General features: G+C 37.5%; 1 protein-coding gene across 4 annotated transcripts; it reads right to left on the bottom strand.

Moving 5' to 3' along the window:
• Positions 1 to 717: 717 nt before the first annotated feature.
• On the bottom strand, positions 718 to 9,995 carry LOC136345241 (aminopeptidase N-like). Of its 4 annotated transcripts, XM_066293329.1 has the most exons (15): positions 9,877 to 9,995; positions 9,692 to 9,830; positions 9,186 to 9,400; positions 7,228 to 7,410; positions 6,081 to 6,517; positions 5,524 to 5,679; positions 5,162 to 5,470; positions 4,921 to 5,104; positions 4,620 to 4,861; positions 4,404 to 4,567; positions 3,199 to 3,399; positions 2,897 to 3,134; positions 2,607 to 2,846; positions 2,166 to 2,553; positions 718 to 978 (listed from the first exon to the last, which is right to left on the bottom strand). In XM_066293329.1, the coding sequence occupies exons 3-15, from the start codon at positions 9,387 to 9,389 to the stop codon at positions 829 to 831; spliced, it is 3,096 nt and encodes a 1,031-aa protein (XP_066149426.1). In that variant the 5' UTR covers positions 9,390 to 9,400; positions 9,692 to 9,830; positions 9,877 to 9,995; the 3' UTR covers positions 718 to 828. The 4 variants fall into 4 exon arrangements, with proteins under 4 accessions (XP_066149426.1, XP_066149427.1, XP_066149428.1 ...); XM_066293330.1 differs by having other exon boundaries at positions 9,186 to 9,431; positions 9,692 to 9,909; XM_066293331.1 differs by having other exon boundaries at positions 9,186 to 9,413; positions 9,692 to 9,909.
• Positions 9,996 to 12,801: the final 2,806 nt, after the last annotated feature.

The following is a 12,801-nucleotide window of genomic DNA, read 5'->3' as shown; positions in this document are numbered from 1 at the left end:
CGGAAGAGTTTTCCGCGACGACAGTCCTTTCTTACCTAATTTAAAAGCACACTTAATCTCACAAAACAAAATCATTTATCAAATGGCCCGTTTCCATCAATTATCTTTAACAATGGCAGAAGAAATGCAGATCCCTTTGTAAAGTGATATCAAACCACTTTAAATACATTTATCCCTCGGATTTGTGCTTTTATCTGTTTATACGGCTCCAGCTCTGCTGTTATTAGGAGGTACGCATTCAAGTTTATTCCATTTACTTCCCCTCTAAGAAGAGGCAAATTTGATGTTCCTATAGGGCGATTTCAATGTAAAATTTTGAATATTTTCGAAGGAGCAAACCATATGGTTCCTGGAATCCCTCGAATCAGACGTGGATGGACCAATTAAGATGAGGATATTGTGGCTGCGTTAAAGTTAGGGCGAATACAGAAGGTTTCGATCTAAAGGTGCCATGGATGTTATCGATATTCTTTCGATAAAGTCCCATGCCTAGTTGGCAAGAGGGAAGCTGCGAAAATACCTGTCGGCTACATCTGTTTAAAACGTTATAACCACCTATGTAAGGATTTTACGGGCGAATCTGAAGAGCTATAGCAAACAGATAAATCATGCCTAAAAGCCCTTATGTGCTTTTCAGGGCATTGTGCTCAACACGGCACACTTTGTGGGCCGCTTTAATGGGCAGGGGAATGAGATTTTAATACCAGAAAACTTAAAACTGCTTAAAATATAGTTTAATAAACAACATATTATTAAAATACAATACTAACACTACTGGTAAAAGGATCTACAATATTTACAACTATTTTTTCATATACTAAGATAAACTCAAAACCGATTTTCCTTAAGCCAATTCACCACAGAGTCCAAGTGCTTCTTCTTCCACTTAATACGGACCTTCATTTGGTCTACAGCACTCTGCAGAATGGCCGCTACTGATTTCAGATCGGTTTGGTGCAGTTTGTAAAAGGTCGTCAGCTGCAGAAAAATCGGAAAGTTTCAAGACAATTGGTAAACTTTGACAACGTTGTATTGATGTGAGAAACGCATCAGTCTTGCGGGTTTGCCATTTTCTTCGGAGAATTACAAATAAACTTCAGTGGAATTATGCCAAAAAGGGCCAAATTAGGGGACATTTTGCAAAAATTTATGCTATCAATTTAGTAAATTTGTATGCACCCCTGAAATCTCTTTGCGCTGCTTAATTTTGGAAACTGCATGCTTTGAATATTGCTACACCATAAAAAAATTATCAGGCGCGTATCATAAGGGGGGCAAACAATGTTTATTTTTACCAAAAATTACAATTATTGTTAGTTTTAAATAGGAAAAAAATCTTACGTACCCTGGGAGATTTCTACGCCAATCAATTTTCACTACTTCAGACTCTAGATCTTTCCCTATGTTGTTTTCGAAGTTGAAAAATATTCAACCCAAATGGACAACTATCAGGAGCGTAACAAACAGTGAAAATGAAAGAAAATAAACTCCCAGTGCCCCTAAAATCCAGCCACACCAATGAGTTCTGAAAACTCCATGACTTAAACGTTCCTCTCTTAGCTCCTTTTAAAATACGCTTTGAACCGCTTTTTAAAATGATCAGGGGCGCATCAAAGGGGACGAAGCTATGGCAATCAAGATTTGTTCTTTTACATTCGATTGTTGAAAAAAATAGTTTTCGCCTCCGGAAAACTAACTAACACAATTAATTTTGGGTATATCAGGCCTTAAACAAGCAATTCTTCTACGCAGACAATTTGTCAACGTACTGCAAAATAATCAGAGATAATTTCCCTCAAAAATTGATTGTTGTATATTGTAAATTTCTATTCTAGATTGATCCTAGAAGATGATATGAGACCTGGAAAGGACCTATGCCAATGAATTCTAGATATTTTATGCCTCAAATATTTCAGAATATTTTTCAATCCCATGGAAAAATTACCAGTGGCATATCAAAGGAGACGAATAAATGGTAATTTTGATTGAAAAAGAACTGTATGCCCAAATTTTATAAAAATTCGTTCTTGGCCCTGGAAACTAGCTACGCCAATGATGTCTGGATATTTCGTGTCTTTGACCAAAGTTTGGAAACGTCTCATTTTGATATGACAACCTAACTAATACTGCAAAGGTGCCATTTACCGCACAACCACAATACTCACATCTTCCAAGTCGACCTCAGTGGAGAATTGCGATACAAAATCGTGGAAAATGGTACTAAAAACCGGGAATATGTCCTCGTAGGTGGCATAAATGCGGTCCCAGTTTAATCGCAAGAATTGGAAGCCTGTTTTGACACCCACTGGATGGTTAATGGAGATCCAGACGTTTTGGACGTTTTCCAGGGTCATGTTGCCATCCAGGGAATACTCCAGATATCTGTTTATTAGCCAGGGATCGTAGGTGCAGCCCAAGCTCAAATAGGCAGTTTCCAAGTCTGTAGGAGACATTGAGGGGGATAAAGTGCGGTTCCAAAGAAAATCCCATTCGTCCGGGCCTCCAGCTTTGATGGCAGAGCACTGAACTATGTACTTGTAGTCCACGTTGATGCTAGGAGAATCAATGATGATTTGGACCATAATCGACAAAGAGTGGAAGCATACATTTTGTTGGTGTTGGGATCATTAGACCTCATCCAGCTATCATAAAGAGACCTCGCCCATTGAATGCATTTGGAGTACCTCAGCTGACATGCCGAAGTAACTATTACCAGCCTCAACAACTTTTCATTTTGAGTCTCATCAGGTTTTTCACTGGTGCCCAATTCGTCGAACATTGGCCTCACCAATTTCAATATGAAGTTATCGTACAAACCCGAATATTCGTAGTTGCTGATAATCACTCTGAAAAATCAATATGGCAGTGTAATTAACCTAAATTAACCGGTACCAACCTCAATTCTTCCATGTTTCTCAGCGCGGAATACCACGGGACGTAGTTGACTTCAGCGATGGTCAGGTATTTGACCAAATCAAAGGCGATGGTGTAGTTTATGTGACCAATATTAGCTAACTGGAATGCGTCATCAATTAAATGACCCCTATTGGAGACGGGGATTTTATTAGGGTTCCTGCGCAGTTGGTGGGTCAGAAGGTTCCAGTTATGAAAGTCATAATTCACTCGAAAAAATCCTAAATTCAGGGACACATCAAGGAATTTCAGTCTGTGTGGTATGGCGCGAGTCACTTTGCTTACCAGTTTCTTCAATATTGACCAGAATCCAAGATTCGTTTCCCAAATGGCTCAAATTCAGGTCGGTTTGACGAACATTCTCCAGCCAAATGCTCTCCACGTTCCTCTCCTCCCTGGTGATGTAAGTAATGGGTACATACCATAATTGATCCGATGTAACTGTCTTGTCCTCGGTCATTTTAGTTTGATTAATAACAGCGAATCCTGAAATGATCATCATGTCCGCAAACGAAGCAAGAGACAATGATAAATATGGGGAAAATTCAGATTTTACGTTTTTTGAATTAAATAAATTGCTAAATACCACATTAAGAAATAAACTACGCCTATGGGATTCGTATATTTTATCACTTAACTGTTCCTTCATAAATCAAAAAATTCCAAGTACATTTGTGCATTATAAATGGCGTACCAGAAAGGGGGGAATTTTAGGGAAAAAGTCAATTTTGTTCTTGGCAAATGAAAAAAACCTTAATGTCCTTAGAAACTGACCACACCAATCAATTCCAAATGTTTCATCTCTTGAATATTCACGTTCCAACAGAAAATTTTTCAACTCAATCGATAAATTATCAGGTATAACCCAGGAGGAACAAAACTACACTTGATTTGGACAAATTTTCCATTTTTCGCTTAAAAAACAAGATAAAACCGTGGAAAACAACTTCGCCACTGAACTCTTGCTAATTCAGGACTGTAATATTTATTATTAAGAATTTTTTCCAACTCGATTAATAGATTTTCAGGGTCGTGCCACGTTGAGCGAATGAAACGCCAAAGACTCGCTCTCATATTCTTGATAAAAAATTCCTTGTGTCCCGAGAGAGCAGCTACGCCAATGAACTCTGGACGGTACATACCTTCAATGTTCATTATTAAGCCGAACTTTTGCCAAGCTCATTGATAAATTATCAGTGCCGTACCAAAAGGGATGAAACAACGGCAATTTTTTTAGCGCGATATATTGAATATCGCCCCTGAATAAATTTACATAATTCCCAAATGTTTCTGGAAACGATTTCCATTAGTGGATTTAGTACATTTTATGCCTTAAACACTCCACTATAAATAATAAATTATTTTAGCTCCATTGATCAATGGTCAGGGCCGGACTAAGGGTCAAAACAAGAAGCAGTTTTCGAACTTTTACTTTCGAGTTTTTCCGCATTTCTAGCAAGCATTTTTCAGAAAAAAAAACGTACGCCTACCTGAACTGTAATTTCTGATCACAGTAATGCAGGGATATCCACTTTGAGTAGTCCAAGAGTCCATCAAAGCCTTGACAGTCACGTTTTCGGGTATAATGCTCTGGTTGTGCGCGCGTTTGGTGAACAGACCCCAGAGGTCGTCTTGAGTTGTGGATTGAAATGAGCTGAGAAGAGCCAAAATCATAATCGCCAAAGGAAACTAACTTTACCAATTACAATTTTTTCAGATAATTATGCAACCCCATTTGGAACACGTCCTTGGTTAAAGTGTAGTTGAGCATTTTCAACACACTGCTCCCTTTCTTGGTGACAATGTCAGTATCGTAGATCTGCTCAATTTGAGCATTGCTGCTGACTTTGCCTTCGATGCTCTGCGTGGACCTGAGGCTGTCGTAATAGAGAGTAGTATAGGCATTGCGCAGCTGCATACTACTGTATACGTGCCATCTGGGCCTCAACTAGTATGAGGGTTTGAAATGATGGTAATATAGATCATAATTCTAGCATAAGTACTAACTCTGCTTAGGGTAATTTCTGCCATGAACGTGCCGAAACCTTCGTTTAACCACAAATCCGACCACCACTTCATGGTGACCAAATTCCCGAACCATTGATGGGCCAATTCATGGGCGATTTTCGCGAAAATTAGGCTTTTGCTCTTGATGCTTCTGGATGATGGGTCGAACAGCAAATTGGACTTCCTATTATTTCATGGTTACATGAAGACAATTGCCCAGCTCACAATTAATCGCTCTTACTTGAAATGGATCAGCCCCCAATTCTCCATTGCGTCCATGCCAAAACTGGGAATAGCAATCAAATCGAGCTTGGGTAGAGGGTATTTAATCCCGAAATATTGTTCTAGGAAAGGGAGAATCTCCTGAGCTACCTCAAGAGCATATTGCGCCTTTGAAAGGTCATCTTTAGGGGCGTAGACCTTGAAAACCGGCCCTGTAGATTTGTTTGATGAGGTAATGTGGTCGAAATCGCAGATAGTAAAGGCCACCAGATAGGTTGCCATGGGCGGGGTTGTTTCGAAGTGATCCCAGACCCAACCAGTCTCGTTCCTTTGGTAGAAAATAATCTAGAATCCAAATTTCTCTATAATAATGATAATTACATTGGCTCAATTTCCTTGACAGGCATGTTGGAGAGCACGGTGGTATTCGTACGTCTAGCTACACTAATTTCGAAGGGAGCCTTAAATGCTGGCTCATCAAAGCATGGAAATACTGTTCTGGCATATACTGAAGCCATTTGGGTAGTTGCCAGCCACCTAAATTGAGGAAAATTAATTTGCCCACTGCAACTACCTATTTTATTTAATTAAAATAAAATACTATATAGTATATACCTGTATTATATACAATGGTTATGTACTGTTCAAATAAATATTTACTGAAAATCTAAATTTAAGCTTCTTGGTTTAAGTATCTTCGTTTATAGATTATTGACAGGCTGGCGAATGAAATCTTCTTGTGGATTCACTACTGAAATGCAGGTTATAGCATGCACTCATACTACAGTGTATTGAAGCTGTATTTTATCTTTCAAATATAAAATGAGCCAAGTGATCATCAATTTATTCACCCAATACCAAAAGTTTTAATCCATACTTCCCCATTTACTTCTACTTTTTCTTGTTAATTCACAAATACTTTTATTTTGAATACTTACCGAACGTTACCGGCCAAGTCCGTGTAACTGGTCCGGTAAAAGCCTACCAGATTGCTGGTAATATTGCCTGAAACTTTGATTTCCACGGTATAAATGTGCTTTTTAAAAAGACGATCTTTGAGCATTATTGTGAGCTTGGAGTTTGGAGCATCTCTGACCACTTCATGCACTTCAAGCACCTTGAATTCCGAAGAAACTGAAACCTTCTCAGGAACGACCTCAGTAGGAACCATTTCTGTAGTGCTAGCACTGTCCTCCGTAGTAGAAACACCCTCATCCTCATCTTCAACAGCCTCCCTCCGAGTTACATTATGCCCCGTCTCATTTCCATGCGGTTCTTCGTGTTTAATGGTAAAAACCTTGATGTCTGAGTCATTTATAAGCAGCTCTTCATCCCAATTTAAGATGATTTTATTCGTCGATACTGTGCAGTTGAGCTATAAACCACTTTTCATATACAGAATATACATATGTATGTACAGAGTGTTTATTTCAAAATGAACAACCTGAAATATCTCGTGATTAGTAGGATAATTTAAAATAATAAAAAAACGTCTATTTAGATATACACCGAGAGGTCTAAGTTGCCTTTAGAGAGAATTGTATCAGATACCCTCTCACCCTCGACTACCCTCGCTGCGATATTTTAGTTGGCACCCCTACGAGTGGCATATCATTGCACGCGGAATTCAATTTGCTATATACCTGTACCAAGAAAACTGATGTTGGTTAATAGAGTCGGAAGTTGGAAGAAGAAAGGTCTACTAGCGCAGGCGTAAAATAACTTTACTATTAAAAAAAAACAGAACACAGGGTGTTTCATAAACTTACTGAGCAACTTCCAGGGAATGTAAAGCTCATAAAAACAAATATTTAAATCGAATAAAGTTAGCTCCGAAATCGTTTCGTTTCAAAGATACAGAGCATTTAATTAATTTTTTCTATGTTTCTTAAATATTTCAAAAACACTTTGAGATGACGACCTGAAATTAAGAGGGAGCTACGGCGAGGTAAATGTGCATGTTCTGGAGTAGGAAAAACATTACCACCTATATCAGTGACATCCATGCGGCCAATAAAAAGATATTTCGGATGATTCATTTTGAAATAAAGACCCTGTATATACAGAACTGTGTTAAAAGCTTACAGTGATTTTAACATGGGCTGTAAAGGTGAAATTGTCGTCTCTGGGCTCGTCCAAAATGGGGTGTATCGTAAGTTTGTAGTGGATGGGATGGAGATAGTTGGGTAGGCGCAAGTTCTCGGTGGAGATTTCCTCATTGATGGTTTCGTTCAAGAGTGCTTCTATGTCGTTCACTTCTCTTTGCAGCTGCATAGAAATTCATTTTAAAGGAACAGCTTCAGTCTCAATTAAGCAGTAGAAAATAGAACTTTTTTTTTTGAGAAATAAATGTAAAAAAAATGTAAAATAATGTAAAACTGCAGCAGGAGTTGAGTTGCGAATTAAAAATTACTGTTAATCTACAATACAAGGAAGCATGTTTTCAACATCTCTCGACATCTCCAACTCCACTCATCACATTAATACTTCTTAACATTTTCAGGTATGTGCTAATTTTCCAGAACTGTCTAGTGGTGTGCTAGGCAGTTAAGAATTTTTTATTTACTCAAAAACTGTGGAATTATGCTTGCGTGTTTTGTTGACATTTTTCAGCCCTCCTCCAGACGCCTCTGATGTCTCATAACTAAATCGAAAATCGTTATTCTTAAGTTTGCAGCAATTTTTCACAAGTTTCTAATGGCGTACTAAAAAGGCAAGAATATTTATGGGTGTTTTCGAATATGTGATGATTTTGCAAAAATTTGCAATGGTGCAAGTGAAATTGCGAATTTTGAAATTAGGCCTAGAGTACATTAATAGAAAATATTAGCCCTTGTGGGGACGCCCCTGATATTTGATACTTTGATCAAAATTAGTTTTCGGTATTTCAAAGTACGTGGCAATTTTTCAGAAGTGTCCAGCACTCAGCAATACATTGTTTTAAATAAAATAAATGAAAAAATTTACTTGTTAATTATTAATTTGTTTAAATTTATTTTATTAAAGAATTAAACTGGTTATGGATTGAGACGATTTTAATTTTTTTACTCTAAAACGGTGTATTACTCGAAAAAGATCAGATATCGTTTTTATTCAAAAATTAATGTAAATTGAGAATGCGATTTTTATTTCGAGAAAAACTAGCGCCGTAAGTTTTACTTCTTTAAATATATTTAAGTCGCGCCTGTGCGCACGCAACTGTTGAAATCAATGATTATTTTTTACTTAAAACAATTCGTTGCTTGATATGAGTGACGTCTACAAATTGCAATAAAATATATCGAGCGATTTATGATAAATTAAGTAAGTTGTGATTTTCTACGAAGTTCTTATTACACTGCGTTTCTGTCACGAATCATTTTTGGGATATACCTTATTTAACAAATTTTGATTAGTTTTCCATGTAGAAATCGTGGGTCAAGTTTGGCCCCTAATAATTGGAACACCTTGTGTTCAATAGACAATTATGCCGTTGTTCTTACATTTTTCCCGATTTTTTGCACATTCCGCCATTTTCCAACGAACACGAGTTACCCCGTTTTTAAATTGGCATATCTCAGAAACGGAGAAAGTTTCTAATGAGGCCATGGTTCCCTTATTTGGGAAAAATTGCAATTTGAAGTTCCTCAATCGCTCATGTACTTTTTCGATATTGTCGCTTTTCAATTGAAATCCTCCATTCCGATTAGCCTCGCACAAAAAAAAAGACAAAAGGAAGGTAATTAATTGAAATTCGTTCAAAACGAAAAGTTTTCAGCTATAGACCTGACATAAATACATAGCCTTCGCTTAATTTTCAAACCATATATAATTCCAATGTTAATTTGCATTTTTTTCACTTCGATTAGCATAAGCCATCACATTGTGTTAGAACCAAAAATGAAATAATCTATTAGAGCAATCTTCGCATTAAAGAAATTTGGCCTTATTGACACAAAATCTGGTTTTTGCTAACGCGAAGTTGCAGATATTGCCATTGCAAAGTCAATATTTAACCAAAAATTTCTCGGAGTTAATTAGCTTATTTCTGATCATTTTCTTACCATTTGAAGTCTGGTATTGGGCCCGTAATAATACATCAGCACGATGACCACACAAAGGGATGCCAAAGCAATCACGACAAATGCTATGGCCTTTTTGGTGGTAACGAAACATCCCCCATTTCTGCTGTAGCGAAGCCCATCGTTGATGGTTTCGTCGGAAATGAATTCAGTTCTACTGGAAAATGGAGCTGAGTTCTTCACCATTTTGGATCATTCTAGAAGGAAGAGCTCAGAGCTAGTTTTGGACTGGAATTTTGAATCGGCATAGTTTAGTATTCATTACAGACTTTAAGCGATAGTACTGAAAAGGATACCGATAATTGCCCAAGTTGATGGGATGCACCTCCAGATTTGCAATTAACATACAATAGACTGATACATTACCATGGCAATTAATTTCGTTTTATTATATGAGGGTGATTATTATTTGCTTTATATAACAATGAGTTATGTAAGAAGAATGGAGGTATGTGTAGAAGATTTAGTCAATAAACTCATTTACTTACCAATCAAACTCCCTCTTAATAAACTCACATTCTAGGATACCTCACCAAAATTATATTTGTCCACTGTACAAAAATACAAACTTTCCCATCCAAAAATCACTTTTTCTCGAAATTTGCCTGCGCCACGGTATTCTGAAATCTACTTCTTATTATCGCTTTGATTAACATAAATCCATTCACACTACCTCGATGGGCTACAGATGAATCCACTTGGTAGGTATACTAATTTTGGTCATGGTATGGTCACACGTGATAATCGACCAATGGTATGTTGTTATTATGTGTAGTTTTTGCGCTGCCGAAATAGTTCAATTTGCGATTTCCTTTACTATAAATATATTTTTGTGGTGTTGTGTCAAAAATCTTGAAACATGCTATTTCAGGGATTTGAAAAAAAAGCAAACTTACGAAAATTTGCCGAATTTTTCCGGTTAACTTTTAGTCAATGCTTCTGGGAGCCCGAAAACTCTCCTTCATTAGTTGCGCAATCCACATTGAAGAGATTTAATGAATTTAATTAGAAAATTACCCTTGAAATATCCTGTATTCAAGAGCTACCTCCATTTTTCAAATACCTATTCTGATACCTACATGTGTGTAAATGCTGCTATTCAGATACTTCGTGGTTTCCCTACTTAACTACCAATAAGCGATTTATTTCGGAGGATTCATGCTTGAACCTGTTATGAGGATTGAGATTGAGCCAAAAAAAACCAGTGAAGAGTGTTCAAATACACGGTGCAACATTGAAACTATCTCTTTTCAAAGGTACATAAAAACAGTACTCGAAACACATATTTTTATTTTTATTTGTTAATTAATTTCAATAACATGGAAATTTACTCAAATGGTTTTAAGAAGGATATTTAGTAAGTGTCCACCGTTCGTTTTGATGTATTCTTGGATCAATCCCCAGAAGTTCTTCTTAACGCTCTCCAGCATAGCTACCGGTATGTTGGCAACCGCGTTACGAATATTGTTCTCCAAAACTTCGATGGTTGCTAGACGGTTTACCTAAACCACCAATTTCAAGTAGCCTCACAATATATAATCGCAAAGAGCCAAATCTGGAGAACGTGCGGGCCATGGAGCGTAACCTCTATTTGAGATCACCCGTCCGAGAAAAGCTTTCCTCAAAAGAGGCACTGAAATTCTCCATGTTTCAGCTGTGAGAGCTTTGAAGAAAAATATTCATGACGCGATTGTCAACATGCCTCCAGCTATGCTGAAAAGCGTTGAAAGGAACATTAGGGGACTGATCCGAGTATGCATCAAAACGACCGGTGGGCACTTGCTAAATATCCTTTTTAAAACCGTTTGAGTAAATTTCCATGTTATTATAATTAATTAACAAAAAAATATATACCGAGTACTTTTTTTTATTGACCTTTAAAAAAAATTCAGTGTCACATCCCCTGTAATGGAAGCCACGGGCATCGGCATATAAAAATCTAAAATTTACTGATAAAAAGCAAATGAAATAATGCAAAATGATCTAGAAACATACTTGGCCATATCTAAAAAAATTTGCTTCGATTAATTTAATGATTTCGACAACTTTACCCATTGGGCCTGCTTCAATTTAACTTCCTTGCTGAGCTGCTTGGATTTATCTAAGATAGAGATACTGATTAAATCTTCCAGAATATCAGTTTTGCCCCCAAGGAGAGTTACCGATATCTTCACGTCTAGGTGTTGAAGATCCTCCCAGAACTTCTCGATCATTTCCCATAATTCATCTTCTTCACTTCTGGCCTCCCAATTTTCATCGCAGTCGTCAGGAGGTCTTCTATTAAAATTTCTTCCGTTCATTGAACGTTTATAACAGCGATTTTACCACAAATCTCAGCAGTGCATTTGGCGTCATTTTCACATTCGCTTAAATGCATTCGGACGCCGCTGTGCATCCCCAACTTCTCAAAATCTATGGACACAAGGCTTTTTTTCTTGCGACAAAATCTCTGTGACGTATAATAGGACGAATCGCTTGAATGAAGATTCTCAGTCCTTGAATAAGAGAGTCTTTCATCTGCGACGGAAAATTATTGAGGGTAAGCTTGGTTTGCAAGAGGTGGTTTCCGGCCTCAGATTTGATGATCCATAAGTTGGGATTGGAAACCTGAGTCTTTGAAAAGAAAGTGAAGATTTTCACTATGCATAACGAGGGCATTTTCTATGGCGAATTTTGAGGGCAACGCCCCTTTCTATCCAGTTTTGTACTTTGGAAGTGTTCACCAAAAGTGCAGAAAATTAAAAATCTTCTCTCTTGATAATTTTAAGAGAGATTTTTAATAGTTTCTAAAAACTACAAGTTCCTCATTGCTTTCTCGCTGAGACAATTGTGGTGGATCCGTAACTGAAAAGAGTATTTTCAGCAAATCCTCAAAATGTCGCTGCAACGTCTCAGGAGTCTCACTCCGTCGCTGTCTTTTCCTCCAAGCCCTCCAATGAGCTTGTACATGCTTCCCAATTTCGTGTTGCACAAATTAACTTCACTCTGCAGTTTCCTTTGCTTCTTAACGGCCTCGTCCAGGAGCAAAGTGAAATATATCAACTTTTCTTCAATCTTCACCACCTACACCTTTTCAATCAACACTCACAGTCTGCGACACTCCTTCTCTGCTTTAACGACCATAACTTTCTTCGGGGTCACTTCTCGGGTCGTTTTATCGTACATATCTATGGAAATAATCCACTTGCACAGGTCGTTAGCTGCACTTGAAGCTTTAACACCTACATGCGGCTTGAAATTGTTACGGGGAAGGAATTCGTTTGGAATTTTATTTATGATTTCGTTTTCGATGTGGTCTTTGTCGAAGACTTTAAGTTTTGAAGCAAGTTTATGTCGCTTAGAATTCTCTTTGAGGGGCTCCAATAATGATCGATCTTGCGGATAGTGTGGAAATCAGGGATTTTTGTCACGTTTCTCTTCTTTGACCACGCAATCTGCGGCCATGGCCACTTTTTCTATTCTAGTAATATCTGAAGTTTCAGGGCGGAAAGTGTGTCCTCTAAATTAGAAACGTCTTGCGCCCTAAGGAATTCAAATGAGTGATTAAAAAAAAAAATTAAAATCATATGCAAACCGATAGATTTGAGAGGGAAATTTT

The sequence above is a fragment of the Euwallacea fornicatus genome, chromosome 19 (assembly GCF_040115645.1).
Source record: "Euwallacea fornicatus isolate EFF26 chromosome 19, ASM4011564v1, whole genome shotgun sequence".
NCBI classification, from domain to species: Eukaryota; Metazoa; Arthropoda; class Insecta; order Coleoptera; family Curculionidae; genus Euwallacea; species Euwallacea fornicatus.
This window is presented reverse-complemented; position numbering and strand designations above follow the sequence as displayed.

Bases quoted from the DNA above. Each gene is read 5' to 3' on its own strand.
- LOC136345241 (XM_066293329.1), bottom strand. From the start codon at position 9,389: ATGGTGAAGAACTCAGCTCCATTTTCCAGTAGAACTGAATTCATTTCC. The intron at 5,680-6,080 runs GTAAGTATTCAA...TCCTCAATTTAG, and splicing joins GACTTGGCCGGTAACGTTCG to GTGGCTGGCAACTACCCAAA. The intron at 3,400-4,403 runs GTAGGCGTACGT...TGATCATTTCAG, and splicing joins GATCAGAAATTACAGTTCAG to GATTCGCTGTTATTAATCAA.